The sequence below is a fragment of the Coloeus monedula genome, assembly GCF_965178545.1.
Source record: "Coloeus monedula genome assembly, chromosome: 18".
In the NCBI taxonomy this organism is placed as follows: domain Eukaryota; kingdom Metazoa; phylum Chordata; class Aves; order Passeriformes; family Corvidae; genus Coloeus; species Coloeus monedula.
The window spans coordinates 12,107,748-12,128,330 of NC_138798.1; the positions used below are offsets into that span (position 1 = coordinate 12,107,748).

A 20,583-nucleotide genomic window follows, 5' to 3' on the forward strand; every position below is an offset into this window, starting at 1 on the left:
CACTCCCTGCAGTTGCTGCAGCTGCCAGCAGCACCCAGCTGACGTGGGAAGGCAGAGTCTGAGATGCCTTAGCTGGCTGCCTTGCCGTCCTCTCCCAAGAGGAAGGCGAAGTCCTTCCACAGGTTCTAGTCCTTAACCAAGTACCAGCTGCCAGAGGGTGTCAGTCGCATACACTGATGGAGCTGCTGCCACCGGAGAGATAAGAGGGAGGCCTGCCATCATTTTCCCTTTATCTACCCACATGTGGTCGCCCGTGGCAAGCATCATCTTGGGGAAAGGGTCACTCCGCCATTTTGAGTTTCTCTTTGTTCCCACAGTGTCCATGAGATTTAGCAATTTTGTATCTAGTGATTATTTACTGTTATTTTGTGACTGTTGCTGTTTTGCTAGCTAGTAAACTGTTATTTTTTCACTTATATTTACTCATATTAATTTCCTGTAGAAAAGGATTGGTTAAAACTAAGGGGACATAATTCATTTCAGTGCATCCCCCTTAAATCATACCAAGACAATAGCCAATACTTAAATTCCATTTTGTCACAGAAACAGCAATACAGAAGCAATAACAGGATAAAAGCTGCTATGAAATTCTGCAGCATTAGGACATCTGGCACCTTCCAGAGAAACACACAGTTTTCAACACAGGTCAAGAAGGTTGTATTTCCTCTCCCTGATCCTAAGGATTGTGAGAAGGCCATACTTCAATCTCAGAGCTTTTTTCATGGATGAGGCTTTACTGCTTCCTTCAGTTCCACTGGTGGCAGAAAATTACTCTTGGGAGACCTGTTTAGCATCCTTAATTGTATTGCAAAGAATATACAGAAGGTACGTGGAGTTCAAACCAAATTCTGTTATGGAGGTCACAAATCTGTGTATCAAAGCACAAATAAATTGAATGAAATGCTTCATATCTGTACTGGTTTGAGCTGGGATAGAGTTCAATCTCTCCATGCTAACTTGCATGGGGCTGTGTTCTAGAAAAGAGTGTTGCTAATACAGGGATGTTTTCGTTAGTGCTGAGCACAGCTTACACAGCATCAAGGCCTTTTCTGCTCCTCAAACTGCACCATCAGCAAGCGGGCTGGGTTGCACAAGGACATGGGAGGGGACAAGTCTGGGATGGCTGATCCCAACTGACACAAGGTATATTCCAGACAATATCACAGAATCCCAGAATGTTTTGGATTAGAAGGGACCTTAAAGACCATCTTGTTCCACCTCCTGCCATGGACAGGGACACCTTCCACTAGACCAGGTTGCTCCAAGCCTTGTGCAACCTGGTGTAATGCTCACCAGGTAAAGCTGGGGAAGTAAGAGCAAGAGGGGCACATGTAGCCTTATGGTATTTGCATTCCCAAGTCACTTTCACCTGATGGAGCCCTGCTCTCCTGAGGGTGGCGGAACACTTGCCTGCCCATGGGAAATGGGGAATGAATTCCTTGGTTTGCTGTGCTTGTGGGCACAGCTTTTGCTTTCCCTTATAAACTGTCTTTATCTCAACCCATGAAGTTTCCTCACTTTTTACCCTTCTGATTCTCTCCACCATCCCAGTGGAGGAGGAGTAAACAGCTGTGTGGGGCTGAGTTGCCAGCTCAGATTAAACTGTGACAATATCACAAGAGGAACTTAAAGTACTGAGGAATCAGTGCAAAAATGTTAGTTGTTGCTTATTTAACCATTTCCTTTGTCTTCTCCAAATTCACCTCACAATTTTACCCAATTTTTCTGCCCTGTAGAGAGCTCCTCACAGGATGATTTATCAGTCCTCAAGACTCAAAGAAGGTAGGTTGACAGTGTTGCTCATCAATGCTAAAGCAAACAGAAAAGCTTTTAGCTTTCTCCTGCTAGATACAACATGATTTACATCAATACTTACAAGGCAGAAATACATTTGTTATATACTTCTCATATTATTAAGATTTTATATTGTCCAGCATTGAGCTCAGCCACAATGTCCATGATGACACAATGGCAAACTGTTTTCAAAGCAGTGCCTGTAACTTCTGTGACAGCACACCTTCTGGTTAGAGCTGAGAGACACTGACTACTGGGCAGCCAGATGGGGAAAAGGCTTATTCCCCTTCTTGCTCCACTATTCTCCCTTCAGCCTCACAGTCAAACTTCAGTGTACTGAGAAACTTAGGCCAGGCTGACTCAACTCTGTAATGCAGCAAAACAATTTTGTTTTGACCAGATTAGTTTTCTGCAATGGAAGAGGCAAATGGTTTGATATGTAATATGGTGGAAAAGAGCCAGTGGAGAGGCAGGAACATGTATACAGGCATGGAACATCCCCTTTTTAATGGAACTAAGCTGTTAATTCAACTTAAACCGTAACATGAAACCTCAGCTTGCAAATGCAAGTATAACTTTCTGCCACTTACTTGAATCCATTCCTGTTCCATCATCCAAAAAACATAGCATGAATCCACCTCGTAGGTCCTCCCGTCGCTCTGCAAGAGAAGTTATTCACAGCTCCCGTAACCAAAATTTGTAAGTTCCATAAAACAGGATTGGTGTTAACATCAAATGTAACACAATAAACAGGACTTTTACATCTGCAATATGGCTAAGCTGTAAGAAAGAGCACCAGATTTTTGTTACAGAATGACTAAGAACTTCTTCACTTCATACTGTATGTAAGCATGTGCTACAAAACTGTATTACAATACAGTGGAGTTTTTAAGCATCCAGTACAAACAGCAACTCACTTCACCTGACCCCAGGTGAAGGCTGACTTAATTGCTTCCCCAAGGTACTTGTAAAAGTACTCCTTTTTGAAAGACAACAGGCACTATGGCACAGAAGAAATGGTAAAACAATAGAATTATTCAGATTGGAAAAGACCCTTAAGATCATCAAGTCCTACCACAAACCTAACACAGCTGAGTTCACTAAACCATGTCCCTAAACACCAGATCAACACATCTTTTAAATATGGGTAGATAATGACTCCCCCACTGCCCTGTGCAGCCTGTTCCAGTGTCTGACTACACTTTCAGTGAAGAAATTTTCCCTAATATCCGATCTAAACTTCTCCTGGCACAACTTGAGGTTGTTTTCTCTTGTTCCTGTCACTCATTAGCGGGGAGAAGAGCTCAACCCCCACCTGGCTGCACCCTCCTGTCATGGAGTTGTAGGAGCAAGAAGGCAAGAAGGAGCCTTCTTTTCGCCAGGCTGAGCCCCCCAGTTCCCTCAGCCACTTCTCATCAGACTTGTGCTTCAGCCCCTTCTTCAGCTCCCTTGCCCTTCTCTGGACACGGTTCAGCCCCTTAACGTCTTTCTTGTCTGGAAGGGCCCAGTACTGACCCCAGGATTCAGTATAAGCACCCTCATTCCTATTCTGTCAAGGACAACACACATTTTGCAGCCTAAATCCAAATTAACTACTGACTTAATTGCTGACATGCAAGGAAGCAGTAGGAGTGACTTACCAGTATAAATGTCTATTCTCGTGGCATCTGCATCTCTACAAAGAAATAAAAACACAGCTGTTATTCAAATGTTAAACAGAAATGAAGCTAAAAATCTAGACACATACAATCATTTCCAAAATAACTGGCTGCACAGATCAAAGTACACAGAGGCTCCACAGTCATCATTGACAGAAAACATTGTCCTACTTTTTGTTTATTTGAACCTAAACTCCAGCGTAAGACATTGCTGGCACACAAACAGATCTGGTGACAGGAAGTATCACTGGCATTCTAACAAAAGTCATTCTAGCACTGAGAATCAAATGAGTACACACTTCTGAGCTCCCTCCTGTACGAAACAAACAACGCCTATAGTTTTTCTGTCAAGCTGCCTGCAAAAGGTTTAGTAACTCCACATAAAGCTCCATCCCAATACATTCACAGTTGTTACAGGAAACTGTCATTACAAGATCACTGAAGCGAAGCCCTTCACACACTGCATCCTTCTCTGTATTTGAAAGTACAGTATGTACGGCACTACTGCCCTGTTCTCAAACCAACCTTCGTTTGCTGACTAGAGGTGTGGAGCTGTAGTGCTACAACAAAACCCCACTCGACAAATGCCACAGCCACTTTGCTCCAGTTTTGTACCTCCAGCCCAGCCCAGCTACCTTCTTCCCAGAAGACAACCTCTCTACAGCCAGAGGGGAACCAAGAGGTGAAGGGAAAACCTCCCCAAAGACCCTACTTTTTATTACCTTGTAGCTACAGTGAACACAGCGCCAGCTCATGCGCGCACACATACACACACTCAGAGCTGATTTCCCAAACAGAAGCTTTCCTGTTCAAAAATGCCCCAGTTTCAGCTCCTTACATCACAAACTGCGACAAACCATATTTAGAGAAAACAATCCCAAAATATTTCTATAATGCTTCATGACAGTACTTCCTGCAGCTCAAGAGAAAAACACGCAAGGCTTGGGAGGCTGCTATAGCATGGATTCCCCACACACATGTGAGATGGGTGGCCCAACACCTGCAATTTCCAAAGACCATGCCTCCTCAAGTGTCAAAATTCCTTTAGCTGCTCTTGCTCTATTTTTCAGGATCCCACTTCTGATTTGATTTTCATAGTCATGTTTGATACTATGATTACTTAGATATCAAAAGAGTCACAGCTCCTGTAATATTTATGTTACCAATTTCTTTACACAAAAAGGCAGACTGGTTTTTTCTTTAAATCTATCTTGTATCTTCTATCAATTTCCTTTCCAATATGAGTTGTTTCGGGATTCATTCAAACCTGTCTTTCCAGGAATAATTATTTTTTTTAGGGGTTTGATGTGGCAGTGTAAGAGGAGCAAGTGAAATATTCATACTAAATTGCAGCAATGTCTTCTATTTTGTATTTCTTGTAAAGTCTACTAGAAGTGAAAATTGCTTAAGATCAACTAATACATAGGGGAATAAAATCTTAACCAAAGTTACCTTGGGAATTAAGCGGTCTCAGGTACATACCTGGCATTATCTACAAGTTCAGCAAGGGCACCAAACAAGAACTCATGGGTAGTTCTGCAACGAAACACAGAAATCAGCAGGGTTACGCCAACACTTTAAAAAAGAGAGACCTTTAAATAAATGAGAATCTCAACTATATTTTAAACAAATCCAAATGGGTACAACACTACGGTCTGGCTCACAGCAGACTAGGAACAAGTGATTTACTGTCTGCCAGAGGTAGCCATGTAGCAGCCAATCTGCCCCAAACTGCAGCTCACTATTGTCTAAAACATACTGCAAGTACTCAAAAACGATAGAGAACACGATGATCCAATGAACCGGCCTATGACCCAGTCAACAGTTCATGGAAGTCCTTATTCACCACACTGACAGGCCTTTTCACGGCAACTAAATTCTGCCTATAAGTAAATATGGCCACATGAGGATTATCATAGAATCACAGAACAGTTTGAGTTGGAAGGGACCTTAAAGCCCATCTCATTCCAATTCCCCTGCCATGGGTAGGGACACCTTGCTCCAAGCCCTGTCCAACCTGGCCTTGAACACTTCTGTGGATGCGGTAGCCACAGGTGCTCTGTGCAACAAGACATGGACAACATTACGAACAAGGCTGAGTCTCCCCCATGCACACAGTCTCATTGCAGAAGTTATTTGTGACAGAAAAAAGCTTTCAGATCCTGGCTAACGTCTAGTAGGTGCAACTGCTACTAATCCAGAGAAAGAGTCTTCTGACACCACTGTACCACACCACCTTTCCAACTTAACACTAAAATCATGAACCCAGATACCACTTCAGCACAATCTCAGGAGACATGTTTAGTTTCCAGCCCCTTAACTGCCATCTCTTATAAGCAGCTCCCATTTGGAAGCCATTAGTTATACGCCTCAACATTGAAAGAAGATATATGGTGAGAAAAACTTAAGAAGCTAATAAAAATCATTACAATACATTGTCTGTCAACATAAATGCCATTATCTCCACTTCATGCCCAAGCTGGCATCCTAACTTCAAAATCTAACAATTACTTCAAACACAGATGAGCCACATCCACCATAACGTTAACAGCAAAGACGTGGAGAAACAGTTGCTGGGATTTGTTGCTCCTCTAGGTTGTTCAATGAACAGACCAAGACCTCAGAAACTGGTTTTATACACATGTTCCAGTTTGCACAAAACCCTCACATACAGCCTGTTCTCACCACTACACAAAAAGGGCAACAGGTGACCAAAGAGAAGATATTTAGTCATATTTTCAGCCTTTCAAGAACAGACACATAGGTACTTCCCACACATACAATATACAGCTGTCCACACTGCTAATAGCCACAAAATAAACTTTCATATCCATCTTCAGGAAGATCACATTGAACCCCTCAAGCTCCAGTCACAGGAAAACACATCAGCCTTCAAAGTTATCACTGAAACCATGGGAACAGAGATTTGCATATCTCCACTCTCCCACAGACAAGACCAATGGGAACGGTGTTTGGAAGACTACCTACCTAATAGAAAGCTTCCATAGAAACACAACCTTGGTGTTCCTTCCTTTGAGCAGGATTTCCTGCTGTCCTGGTTTCAGCAGGAATAGAGTTAATTTTCTTCTCAGTAGGTGTTACAGTGTTGCATTTTAGATTTAGTGTGAGAATAATGTTAATAACACACCAAAGTCTGGTGCCAAGCTATGCATACCCTAAGTCAAGGACTTTTCAGTGTCCTATGCTAGTCAGCTATACAAGAAGCTGGAGGGGAGCATGGGCAGGGCAGCTGACCCAAATCAGCCAGAGGAATATTCTGTACCACAGAACGTCCTGCTCAGTCTATAAGCCAGGGAAGCTGGCCAGGAGGGGCCAATTGCTGCTGGGCATGGGTCAGTGGGTGCTGAGCAATTCTACTGAGCATCACCTGACATTCGAGGTTTATGCCTCTCTCTCTCTCTTTTTCCTATTATTATCGTATCTTTCTTTACTCCCATTTTTGAACTGTTCTTATCTCAGCCCATGGATTTTAGCCTTGTATGATCCACCTCCCCATCCCACTAGGAAGGTGAGTGAGCAGATACGTAGGATGATTACAGATTTCAAGTGTTCTCTTGAGTTTACAAGTGTCTATTCAGCTCCACAGGTCAACATCACAGAAGTTTATTTAGGAAATGACCTTATTGTAAGCAAATGGATGCTTTAGCACTAGTAGCTACGCTTCATGAGCAGCTTTTACTCCACAATTTTAGGAATACTTCAAAGTCAGGAAAGGTGCAAATAAGATACAAAGAAGGATTTCCAAAGAAAGATGCTGGAACAAAACAACTGATAACACAGCTACAGATAATAAGACAAAACATCTCCACATAGCCCAACACTGTACTGATCTTGACCATCTCCCAAAACTGCAACCAGTTGTGCTGACACAAGCAAAGGGAAACCTTGCTACAAGCCAATGAAATTCACTCCAGCTATTTATCACTAACATAAACGAATATACACTAAAAGGTCTTATTTTCAGTTTATGAATTTGAACACGCTTGTCAACACCTAACTAAAGTCACATGAAGTGCTTTGGCCTGATTCCATCAGCTAATCTTAAATAAACCCCATGGTCTTGCCTTACAGTCAAAAGTGCCTGAAATACTTCACATCCCATCATGATGAACTAGTGACAATTTCTTACACCTCCCCAAAAAAGTTTGAGATTATTATACTCGCAACATAACTTAAAAAAAAAAAAGAGACAAGATGTTGGCAAAATGAAGTCTATCAGAGTTTGCAAGTAACCTGCAAACACATGAGTATATTTTAGATAGGCATCATCAGAGGCAAAATCCTGCATCAGAGTATTCAAAATACAACTATTACTGCCATACAATGCGTGAAACAACATATAGAAAGGAGGAAAGTATTATCAAAATCCATAGTCCCAACAACAGCTCATCTTGGTAGACACAGACTAGCTTGGACCATCCCGCAGTGTGCAACTTCCACACAGAACTGCAGGCTTGACAAGGAATAGAACAAGGGAGTCCAATGCCGACAATTTATTGAAACATAAATTACAAAAGGTCAAGTTAGATGGCTCTAAAACATGACCCAACTTCAAACACCTCTACAAAGAATCGTGGAGTAACATCCCAAGGGAAGAAAAGCTTGTTTTGTGAGCAGTTCCTACAGGAACCTCCTGCTTGAACCTAGTTGGACTCCAGACCCTGCAGACAAGTACCTAATTACTAATAAGAGACTTAAGAATTCATTTTGTTCAGAAGGAGGGCACACCTGGGAAAATGTTTTATTTTGGCACATGCAACAGGAACAACAGCCATTCTCTAAGTAATGCACTCTGTTTCAGGCCAAAACAGAAAAAAAAAGCACAAGAAGAAGAGGGAATTTGGGGGGATGGGGAGATACTGTTGGTCTGTTACGACTAGTTTTCCTCAAGTCTATCATTTAGTCAGCTTGAAGTCTATTTGAGCGACCTTCTTCCACTCCAACTGTATTCACCAGGACAATTCTAGTTACACAACAACACTCAAGTTACAAGCTAAAGGCTACCTACTGCTAGAAGACAATTTCAGGTCCCCTACTTTTAACAAACTCCTTCAATTTTTAATTATAAATATTCAAAATATGCAAATACAAATTGGCTGGTTGCTGTTATGCTTTTGGCATCATCTCAGTGAATAACTTTGGAAGTATCTTAACATAGCAGCATTTAATTGTTAAGGAAAATCAATGAGAAGGCAAGCAGGTGACCCTGAAAAGTCATAAAACAATGCACATGTAATTTTCATGTGCTTATGCACACTGATTTTCATTCTCAGGATCTAAAAGAACTTTAACATAGAAACATAAGGGTGGAAAACAGACCTTTAAAGATCATCTAGTCCAACCTCCAGCCATGGGCAGGGACACCTTCCACTAGACCAGGTAGCTCCAAGCCCCATCCAACCTGGCCTTGGACACTTTCAGGGATCCAGGGGCAGCAACAGTCTCTGGGCAACCTCTGCCAGGGCCTGCCCACCCTCACAGGGAAGAACGTCTTCCTTATATCTAGTCTGAATCTACATTCTTAGGTTAAAGCCATTACCCTCTGTCCTATCGCTACAGAACTTACTAAAACATTATGTCTCCACTCAACTATTCATCAAGTAAAGCACTTGGAAAAGCACGGTGGTATTTTTATTTTTTAAAAAATATGGCAACCGAATCAATTCATATAGATGCTGGAGGGTCACCTCAACATGCCATCAGACATGCAAGCATTAAGCCGCTATTGGAAAGATCTGCTGCAGGTCCTCAAGCTCAGGGACCTGATCAACCATCTCCTGTAAAGCACTTCAGACTGAGTGCTCTGAGGTAGACATGGAAACTTTTCCTAAAGATGGTCTTAAAAAGGAAGGGAAAAAAAAAAGGCATGGTTTTCTTCTGCACCCTAACGGCCAGATGGCTGATCTTTCACTGCAATTTAAAGAATTTCCACCTCCTTGAACATGAGAAGACCCTTAGCACTGAACTAGAACTTATCTGAGGAGGGATGGTCTTCCTCAGCATGAGAGAACAGTCCAAAAGACCAGTCTCCTCTATCAAAAGCCCTGTGCTGGCCTTGGGTTGATTTGGGGATTGGTTCTTTTTCTTTTTTGCTCATTTTTTTACTGGAGGAACAGGAGGGGATGTTTGTCATGGGTTAGTTTGGGGCTTTCTTTGCTTTTAAAATGACTTCCATTACTCCCATTGCCATTCTTAGGGAAGCATTTGACTTATGCACTGATTCCCATAACCTCAAAAGGCTCTTTGTTCATGATGGACAAGAAGCCCTAGCTTTGGCTTATCTAAGCATTAGCTTCCAGCTCTTCCCAACAATTTGGTAATGCAGGCATCACTGTAGACATGCAGCACACCACAAGCAGACCAGCAGCATAAGCACAGTGGCAACATGAAGCAGCTTTAATATACTTGAGGGCAGCAGCAACAACTCAAGTCTTTTCTGCAGCACATGGAAGATGGACAGTTCTGGAGCTTTGCAGACAAACACAATCTGCTGACAGAGCACTGCCATCATCTGCACGGTCTTCTAATCCATAAAAAAGATTGTCTTCTGGAGCTGGACATGAGAATTTCAGAAATCAACACCTCCACCACAACATGACTCAGTATTGTCAATCTTCAGCCAAGCTAGACAGCAGATGCAAATGTGACATGGAGCCATTACTAGGTTTGTCCCCTATTCAAAGCCCACTACTTTCCTAATTCTGAAAATAAATGGATCATAATGCTCTTGGCATATGTGAGATTAGTCTTAGCTGCTCTTGCAGATGTCTCTTATTATCAACAGAGCCAGACAAAAATACTTTGAAACCAAGTTGCCTGTGTTTCTGTGCCATCTTTAGACTGCTACAGACCACTGTGATCCTTCACACGTTGAAAAGGGAAACAAAAAGATAAACCTGCACTTTATTTGTTCTTCTATTGACGGATAACAGTAAGTCAACTCTTCTGCAGAACATCAGCAGACAATCTTACAACGGTGACCAGCTGATCAAAATGAAGCAATGCCAAGTGGTTTTCACAGTGTTCTTCCAGTTCGGGTAGAATAAGCTCTTTCATCTCCTCTACACATGGCATTACAAGGCTTAGGAGCAGCAGGCAGGTCTTGATAGGTGCCTGATCCTGCTAAGCACTGCTTCCTGATGGTGCTTCTCATTTTCTAGACAAGTGCTCAGAAGAAACTCATTTTAAATAACGGCTTTGCCTCATCTCAAGAGGTGTTATTTTGGGGGATTCACTGGCGACATACAAAAATCTGACTGGAAGAAAAGTATCATAATCCTGTTGAAAATAAACCTGGAAAATACTCAGTCACACATAAAGCCAGTTGCTGCAGAGGGATGGCGGCCGTCATGGCAGTGCACACACTGCTCCGCGGAAGTGCGGCCATGGGGGTCTAGTTGCCCAAGGGGCATCCCCGTTCTCCTGGGGCCTCTTGTCCCCATGCACCAGCTCTCCGTGACCCGCGGACCCGCCCACGGTACAATAGCCGGGCCCGGAGGGACCACGAGGCGACCGGGCCGGGGGCAGGGGTCCGCCCAGCCCCACCGGCCCGCGTGGCTTCAGCCAGGCCCACCGCACTGAGCCAGGGCCCTGAGCAGGCCGGGTGCCGCGGGTCCGCCCCACCCCAGCCGCTACTCACGAGTTGGTGTGCAGGTACTCGAAGGTAAGCTGGGCCCGGTTCAGGCTGCTGTAATTGCCCAGGGACATGGCGGCAGTAGCCGCCATCGGGCCCAGGCCCGGGCCCCTGCCGCATGCACCGGCGGCCGCGCGCGCCTCGAGCCCTCCCCGCCCCCTGCCGGTCACGGCCCCCGCCGGTTGAACAGTCGGCGCTGCACTGCACTTCGTTATGCCGCACCGCGCCCCGCCGGTGCGGTGCGGTGCGGTGCGGTGCGGTGCGGTGCGGTGCGGTGCGGTGCGGTGCCGTGCCGTGCCGTGCCGTGCCGTGCCGTGCCGTGCCGTGCCGTGCCGTGCCGCCCGGGCCCAGCCCGGCCCAGGCCCGCTTTGTCTCCGCCGCGCTGGGATCGCACCCAGCGCCGCAACTGCCCCCGCGGGGGCGGGGCCACGCGGCCGCCGCCCATTGGTCAAAAAGAGGCACGTGATGAAAGTGCCCCGGCGCGGCCAATGTAGGCTCTGCGCCGCCGCGTGACAGGCGCGCGCGGCCGGGAGGGAACGGTGGAGGAGGGTGAGTGCGGTGTGCGCGGCTGTTCCGGGACCCCTCGCGGGACCCCCTTTTTTCCCCAGTCTCCGCCCCGGCGGCAACCGAACGCCTCAGCGCCGCGGGAGCGGCCGCCGCTGTCTCCTAGGGCGGGCTTGCGGGTGTGGTAGGGCCGGGGTGCGCGATGAGGCCGCCCGGCAGCGGGAGCCCCGTCCGGCCCTGCCGGAGCCGGGGGGGCCCGATCGCCGTGGTGCCGGCGGCGTGCGTGGGGGGCACCAGCTGGCGGTAACTGCCCGGTGCCAGGTTGGAGCGGGTGAGGCCTACCGGTCCTGAACGTCGGGAGCGGCTCCGGGACGCAGCTGGATGGAAGGATCCCGCCGCTGAACTCTTACGGAGGCTCCGCGCGGATTTCGGGGGCTGCCAGTCCTGCGGCGCTGATGAAGGCTCTGGGAAGTCACCGAGGAGAAGCTCCTGAACGTGCCCGCACTCACAAAAAAACATTAATGTAAAGGGCATATAAAATCATAAATACTCTTGCTTCAATTCTGTGCCTTTGGCTCATCTTGAAATGTGAAAGGATTGAGCTCAGGGGTTGTCCTACCTGTGTCCTGCACACACCATGGCCCCCTAAATGCGGCATGAATGCGGGAACCCTGAAGGCCAGGAATACTTGTCTGAGCACCTGAGTTGTCCACTGGAAAAGCACCCCCAATCGTACTTCTGAAATGGACACTGAAACAGCATGGCTGTGTCTGCTGTGTCTCGGTTAATAGGAATCTGAACTAAATATCCAAAATCTGAAGGAATTCAATCTGTGCAGAAATTGATGTGGCATATTTGTTCTTGAAGAATGTCCAGCAAGAATGGAACGTGTAAGATTGCAGATTTAAAAAGGGTAGACATTATTTGATACTTTATTTATAGGGCACCACAGGGAAAAGGTAAAGTTTCGCTAGAAAAAAAGAAGTACTTCAATTTTATCTGATCATTTTCCAACAATAAAATCTAATTCATCAGAAAAAAAAAAAAAAAAAAGGCTATGGGAGTTGGTATTATTCAACCTGGAGAAGAGAAGCATCCAGGGTGACCTTACTGCAGCCTTTCAGTACCTGAAGGGGCTCCAAGGGAGCTGGAGAGGGACTTTGGACAAGGGGTAATGGCTTCCCACTGCCAGAGGGCAGGGCTAATGGAATACTGAGCTTTCCTGTGAGAGTGGGGAGGCCCTGGCACAGGGTGCTCAGAGAAGCTGTGGCTGCTCCATCCCTCAAAGTGTGGAAAGCTAGGTTGGATGGAGCTTTTGAAGCAACCTGGCATAGTGGAAGGTGTCCATGTCCTGCCTGTGGCAGAGGGTACGACAAGACAAGTTTTAAGATCCTTTCCAATCCAAACCATTCCACCATTCTGTGATTCTATGATATCCGAGCTATGTGGTGAAAACTTAAATCTGTTACTCATGATTGGTAAATGGCTAAAACCTGAGTTTCATATTTGAGTTGTTTGACCCCCATTCCCAGTGGTGTGTGAGCCTGAGTTAACAAGTCTGTAGCTTTGGCCTAAGAACTTCACTTCCCAGAACAGCATTTAACTCTGTTTACCCTCAGTTTGGCCTGTTCAGGCCAGCAAGTTGTATCATTCCTCCTGGCAAGGATTTCTCTGTGTGTTCTTGTGAAGGCATCAAAAAATGACTGTGCCTGTGTTTGCAGTGGCTCTTTTAGACTTTATCTCTGAAAAGCTGTGCACAGCAGGACATCAAACTGCATGAAAGAATTAGGAAAATTACTGTTGAGAACTGTGTTTAGGTGTATTATGTTTATGACATACAATGAGTCTATTAAAGATTGTAGCATCATCTGTTGTGCTCAGCTTTTGTTTTGTCACATTGTAGTCAATATCAACAGCAGATGTTCAAAAAGCAATATAAATCCTATCAGTGAAAGGGCAAGGTAATTACCCAAATATGTGTTCCTGAGGAACATGAACCTGAACTTAGGCATCATATCAGCCTTGTCCTCTTAGGTAATCTGAGTGTCTCTGTACCTACCAGGAACTTTGCCTCATCATCTTACTTTCAGGGAGGAACCAATGTTTCTTTCCTGATGTTGGAGAGGTTGACAACGTCATCTGAGTATTGCAGTGCTCTGGACAGAGCAGTTGAACACCTTCCTGCTGCTCCTATGGGATCTGACCTGTTCTGAGGATGAGCTGGCTAGATGCCAGTCCTTTTCATCTGGCTCTTGGTAGAAGACCAGTACATTGCACTTCCATTTCATTTGGTCAGCCCAGGCAGGAAATTGCTCATTATCATCTTGCCATTTGGTGGTGGTCGATTCCACATCTTTTTAATTTTCTTTGACGAAAGTGAAGTGAGAATTTAATTCTTACACACTTTCCATAGCTGTTCTGCAATAGGTTTCAGACATGTTCCGGACTTCTGCTCTTTGGTCTCTCTTGCCCAAGTCTTGAAAGATTTACACATTCGTTTACTGGCTCTCTGAGCTGCCAGACATTGGCCCAAGGTGTAATGAAATGAATTCACCTTTTGCAAAGCAGCATTTGGATTACATCACGCTCTGCCTTGGCCACAGCAGAGCTATGCTTTGATGAGAACCTCTCCATCCATGGATGGAGACATATTAGGCTTGTTTGGCCTGTGTACCACTGCTGCAAACTGCTGATTTTCTCAGTACTTTAGAGATGAAAGTCTTCCCACTGGAAATTCACATTTATCCTCTTCTGGGGCAGCTGTTTTTTCTTGGAAACTCTCTCCCCAAACTTTGTTTAAATAGTTCTAGATCTTTCAGTTATAGTGGTTATGACAGGCAACCTCCCTTTTTTTTTCTGCTGCTACCAGCACCATTTCCCTGAGTTTCTGTTCAGTCCCAGGGTCTCTGCATCTTACAGTAACAGGCAAAACAAGTCTGGCTGCTCAGGTGTCACAGGCAGTACGCCCTCATTTTTGAAGTCTCCAGTGCAGCAGTGGAAGGAAGCAGTTTGCTCTGGTGCACATAACGTTCCTGATAAATGACCTGTGGGTTGGTGGTTTGTCCAGCCTATATGTGTGGAGCTTGGGGCAAACTGTACTGCTCATCTTTAAGGCTGAGTTTCTTACTCTGAAATAATCCCCACATGCCCTTGTAAAACTAGTCTTTTGATTCCACACTTCAAAATCTATGTTTCTAGGCTGTGGTGTGAGTTCTCATGTGGTCCCGTGTGGTGCTTGCTGGGTCCTTACTCTGGTGTAGCATTTTGTTAAGCCTCTTTCCACTGGAATCTAGGCCATAGCCTGAGGTCACTGAAGAGTTTATTTATGTGGCCATTGTTCTGCAAGTTGAAGGTAACCTCTTCTACACCTGTGTGGGTCTTGAGTCAACAATTTTTCTTTTTCTCTGCTATTTTTTAAGAAGCTAGACTTCCAAGCCAGTACTTAATGCATGAGTCATCATAGTGGTAAGTATTAGATTCTGCTCCAGACAAGTGTCATGAGTGCAGCAAAGTGTCTTTTCCACATGCCTGTGAGGTCTCCCAAGTTAACTGTTTGTAGTTTTATTCTGTGTCTATGTACATGAAGAAATGTAAACCTTTGCATTGTAGAAACGAGGTTTTCAGTGTCAGAGTGAAATAAGCAGGCAGTGAAAAATAAATCTGAGACATGACCAGTAATCCTCAGGGGTTTACTGGTCTTTCCTTTATCCTTCATTTTTATGGAAGGAAAAAATAGCATTGCCTTTGGATGCAAGGTCCTCTATGTCATGACAGAAGCTGCTGAAGTTCTAGATCAGTGCTGTTCTACTGAGTGTTCACCTTGGTACTTCTCCTAAGAAGGTTGGGTGCAGTTGCAAGCCCCAGTAACCAAACTGGCATGGATCTCTTTTCCATTGCCCTGAGTTTGTAGAAAGAATTTCAAAGCAGCTTCTTTTAATGGGCTTGAAATCATGTTGCCTCACAGCTTTTTGGTTCATTCTTTTGTGTCATGCGATATGCTGCCTCTGCTGTGTGATGAGTTCTCATTGTCTCCCTGTACACAATGAGAACTTCTGCCATGAAATACGCTGCTGCCTCCAAACAATGTGGGGTGTTCTCCTTTAGACAGAGCATGCCAGTCTCACTCACAGAGAAGGGCTGTGTCAAAAAGCATCAAAGCATTCCACCTTTTCTTGGGTGTGAGTTGCATCTCCATGTCGATTCAATACAATGCAAGAACACAACCCTGAAGTCAAGAATTTAGAAGGAAGTGTTTTCCTCCTGGCTTCTCCTAGTAAGGAGTTATTCCCTGTATGACCTGGGGCAGCCCTGTTTCTTGTGTTCATAGCCATGTCTGCCCAGCCTCTCTATCATTTGCATCAAGTAGCAGAGCAATTTGCTGACTAAATGCAAGTGTCGTGAAGTTGGACCTCTCTTCACGGAAGTGTCTTTTCTCTTGTGTTGGGAGGCCTAAATCCTGTGGTTCTTTCTGGAACAGTAGTTTTATGAAGAGTCTGTGTGTCAGTCCTTACAAGACATGCAGAGCAAGATGTTCAAAGATGCCTGAACGTGTGGAAGGTACTAGCATAATGGTTCAGAGACGTTTTCTGTAGTGCCAAGTGTCAGCCTCTTGATGCTTTGTTTTCAGGGAAAGTCACATCATGGATTTAAATTCCTTATTTCAGTCTAGGTACCATTCTCAGTGAGACACTGGTTGTCAGAAATTACTTTGTAAATGAGTTTGCAGAAGAGTGGAAAGGGTAAGATTAGGTGAGAGCAGGGAGACATCTTTGAATTGTAAGCGGAATGGTGAACAGGGAGGATCCTCCACTGCCACTCAGGCTCCCGCTGTCCTGAGCCCGGGTTTGATTAATGAACTAACAACATGAAAAAAATGTCACAGCTGTTACAGCATTATGTCACCACCTCAGGCCTACCGCAGAAAACGCTCAGTCCCTTGCCAGGAAAGACAGGCAGAAGAGCCTACGAGAAGATGGTAGAAAAGGAGCGATGGTAGTATCTTACAAGAATTTTCCTCACTAACTTGAAAGAGTTATGGATGGCATGAACTCATTGTCAGAAATTGATAGTTTGGTCTAGGTTGGATGGTTTTCCACATGGATGCTGAAAAGGACCCATGCCCAGAGGCTTTCTGCTCTGAACTGTAACTATGATGTTTTTAGTGGCTTCAACCAACGTAAGGTGTGCAGGCTTCTTAACAAGGTGACTAACTAGTACAATTCTTTTCATGAATAAATAGTTTTCCCTGTCTCATTATTTGAAATACGTGGATGGTGTTACTTGTGAGTTTGGTCCAATTCAAAGTGTCTGTTTTACCCAGCCTGATGAATGTATGCCTGACATGGGCGGTTCAGGTAATTTCAGTCTGGCAACTTGAAAGCAACCAAAAACATACTCTTGTAGTGAAAAGCTTATGGAAATCTCTTCGCTGCCTCATGGAGGCAGCATCCAAGTAGATGGAGCTGTGCTACCAATGAAGAGATGAACAGCTATATCACCACATCTGGCACGGAACACACTTGGGGAGTGCTACGGAGAGAGCGGGGCTGTGCCAGTCATTCCCATCAAAGCATCTCTCAGTGGTGACTAGATAACTGCTCCCCTAGCATGTGCTGGGAATGCCACCACGGGTCAAACGTCTTTTGTCATCTCCTGAAGGCATTAATCTCCGCTAGCTTTAGCCCTAGACAAGTGCAAGGTGCGCCAGAACCCTGGGCTGCCCTTCTGCCTTATAAGAAGCTGATATCAACATGAAGGCCTGACTGCCTTGGTGGGAGAGAATGAGGGGAACTTCACAGATGTATAATATCTTCCCTGGAATGTCATGGTTTGCAGGAAGCTGGTCAGTCTGGCAGTCAAGAGATGGTGTGAGGAGCAAAAGTACTGTAGCAAAAAGCTGTCAGCATTCTGTCAGCATACAGCTTCAGAGACTGTCCCTAGACTGAGCTGGAACTATCAGGAAGCTGGGAAGTTCTTGGGAGGCCAAAAAAGAAGAATCTGTGAGGTAGCGTCATTTTTTCAGCAACTTCACCCTGAAGTTATTTCTTGTCACTCAGATTTTCCATCCAAATCTAGTTACTTTATTTAAGAGAAACAAACTCAGGAAATGTTTTATCAGCGTAGTTGGATCATCTCATGATGGTTTGACCAGTCCTCATCAATCCTGTAATCCCATCCATTTGGAGGATGTGTGAAGATGTCATCATGCTTGTTCAATACATCCTGAGCCCCGCATCTTTGTCCTGCATCGGTGATTGGCATAATACATAATCTGCATAGTATTTTTAAAAGACAAAGGACTTTGTTCTGTAAAAATGGTTTTGACTGTGTGCCTCTCCCAAACTCTTTCTCTAACCCTGCCCCACCTAACATAAGGAAGAGCAGAGTATCCATAGGCTCACAAGGAGTGTGGTGCTGGCTTGTTTCCTACTGGCATATGGGATAATGGGTATGTGAAAGCCAATGAAGAGAGACTCCAGCTTGTGTTGAAAGTAAGTTTTGGTGTTGCATCAGGTGGCAGTTGCTGAAATGTAGGAAAATACCAGCATTAATGGCAAAATTGCAAGGAGGTGTCTGGCTATGGGCTGAGGTTGAATGGAGGGGTGACGGCCAGGCCAAAGAGGGGCCAGCCCTGTCCAGGGGCTGGGCAAAAAGCAAGAAACAGCCAGACAAAGGGGTGAGAGTGTCAGCAGTGCTGCCTGACTAGGATCACTCACCAAGGCTACAATCACTGCAGAGGGGTGCAAAATCAGGAAAAAATTGAGCCTGAGAAAGAACTGGGTTAGGTTGTTCATATTGCAGGGGGAAATGGGGGCAAAATAGAAGGCAAAGCATGTGGTTGGGGCTGTTCGGGGCCAGGGTGGTCATCAGCTCAGGAGCATGACACCAAATCTGCTAGGGCTGTGTGGGTGGGTTTGCCTTGCTTCTGAAGCCATGGCAGTGGGATGTGACTGCCAGCATCACTGAACAAGTCCCCTGACATGGCAGCAGTGAGTGTGACTTAAATTAGCAGCTGAGTTTATCAGAATCTCAGAAAAGGCCATTTAAGGAACCTCATTCTTGTCCACATCCCTCTGCAGTCCTCCACACAGGACTGAAAGACAGAGGAAGGTCATAAGCTGCCCTCCCACTTCCCAGGAAGAGCTGCCTGCAGGCCTTTCCCCAAGCTGCTGCTAGCAGGATCTTTTAAGTCAAAACAGCACATCTCACTCTCCAGCACACCCAACCATTTGGTTCAAACTGGGAGGTGACCCTTGCCAGGAGGGCTTTTACCATTTCCAGGCAGCAGGGACATGCTGTCAGTGCAACTCACTGCCACCAGAAGTCATCCCAACTCCAAACACTAAATGGGGAAGCTGCCTGAAAAATGAGGGAACACTTTTGCATCAGGAATTACTCAAGGCTCTGGTATACAGTGTTCTCAGATACTTATTTCAGTGTTCTTATAAATGTTCTATTTGAAGAAAAATACTGTAATTGGCCAATATTCCACAGAATCTAAATATTTTGCTCTAAGACAGTACTTTCTTCCGCCACCTCACAGAGATTTACTTCTTTGCTGATTATGTGGCTCAGGCTCTGGCCATGATGAGGGCTTCCCTCCATTCTGCCCTCTTTTTACATGTAGCTGAGGTCTTAATCCAGCCACTGTCATAGCAAGGGGGAGAAAAGAATTTGTCTTTAGTTAATCCTGGGAGAAGCTTTCCATCTGACAGACTTTCCACTGAGAATGAGGAGTATGAAAACACACATGGGAAGAGGATGGGACAATTGTGCTAAGCATCAGCTGTGCAGGGAAGGGGGCACTTGCCAGGAATGGGGAGCCCTTGAAAGAAAAGCCACGGGATCTCAGAATTCATTGGACCCCCAGAGCTCACAGCATGGTGAAGAGCAGGCAGTGTGGGTCAAGTGCCACAACTGGAACTTGTCCCTGCCAGCTCCTCCCTGAGGTTCTCCAAAGCCTTTGCTTGTTGAGGGGTTTGCCATCCCTCTGGATGGCAAAGGTATTGCCCAGTTTCATAGTGCTGAAGGGGTTTTAGGCACACTGCATGGTCCCTGCTGTGGAGAAACATCCTGTCCTGCACCCAGGGCTCTGTGGTGTTCACGGGTGTCTGCTGGATTTGTGGTCTCGAAATGTACCAGGCAGAGAGGAGTGTGAGACTGCACCTTGGCAGGACTGCCATCAGAGCACACAAGTGGTTGGCCATGCTCTCCCCTCTCCCAAGTTCACGGCAGAGCTGAGGTCAGGCTGCTGGGCTGTAGCTGTTGGAACAAGCAGGCACCAACTTCCAGGTATGCAGACAGGTGAAGCCCAACTTTCTTTTGGGATGCCAGTAACTGATAGGAACTGGGTGTCTCTTGAGCTAGTGCTTCCCTGAAACAAGGAGAAAGATGAGGGGACTGGAGGCCAAAGGATTCAAGGGTACAAGTAACAGCATGCAGCATGTTGGTGCAAGTTCTGCCCAGCACAGGGAAGCACGTTCAGCTGGGAGCCCACCACCCCAGCCTGGTGTTGAGCTGTAGCTGATGAGTTTTGGACCAGCTGGAGGCTCCTGCTGCCACTGAGGCTGAGCCACAACGCTAGGCATAGGATGTGGTTGTCAAGGGAACCTGGAGTAGTGGTGTCTGTCACACAGGGTAGTTGGTGGGACAAGCTGTCTGCTCTTTTTGCTTTCAGCAGGAAGTTTGGCAGTTATAGTGTGTGTTCTGTGGTGTTTTCTCAGTGACCAGTCTGCAATACCTGCTGTGTTTCCATGGGGTGGTTTGAGAAGTCCACTGTAGGAGCATCTTAAGAATTGTGAGGAATTTTTGTGACATCAGATGGAGACTTTGATCCATTTTATGGTCTCCATGCATGTTGATGATATCCTTCATTATTCTGCTGGTTCACTTTGCCATGTGTACCTGGGGCCAGGAAACATCTTAACAGGTGCTGGGAGAATAGAAGGAGCCTTGTAACAACCACCTGCTGAT

The 20,583-nt window shown here is 45.6% G+C and overlaps 1 protein-coding gene across 2 annotated transcripts in view; it reads right to left on the reverse strand.

Moving 5' to 3' along the window:
- LOC309579706 (ATPase MORC2-like) overlaps positions 1 to 11,218 on the reverse strand; it is a 55,826-nt gene extending 44,608 nt beyond the window's left edge. The window contains exons 1-4 of one of the 2 annotated variants that reach the window (XM_082293150.1): positions 11,113 to 11,218; positions 4,935 to 4,988; positions 3,435 to 3,469; positions 2,385 to 2,453 (exon numbers count right to left, since the gene is read on the reverse strand). In XM_082293150.1, the coding sequence (XP_082149276.1) occupies positions 2,385 to 2,453; positions 3,435 to 3,469; positions 4,935 to 4,988; positions 11,113 to 11,198 (244 nt within the window). In that variant the 5' untranslated portion in view covers positions 11,199 to 11,218. Of the gene's footprint in view, positions 1 to 2,384; positions 2,454 to 3,434; positions 3,470 to 4,934; positions 4,989 to 10,369; positions 10,454 to 11,112 lie in introns of those variants that run through there. The other variant, XM_082293151.1, reaches the window with a different exon arrangement.
- Between the last annotated feature and the right edge of the window lie 9,365 nt (positions 11,219 to 20,583).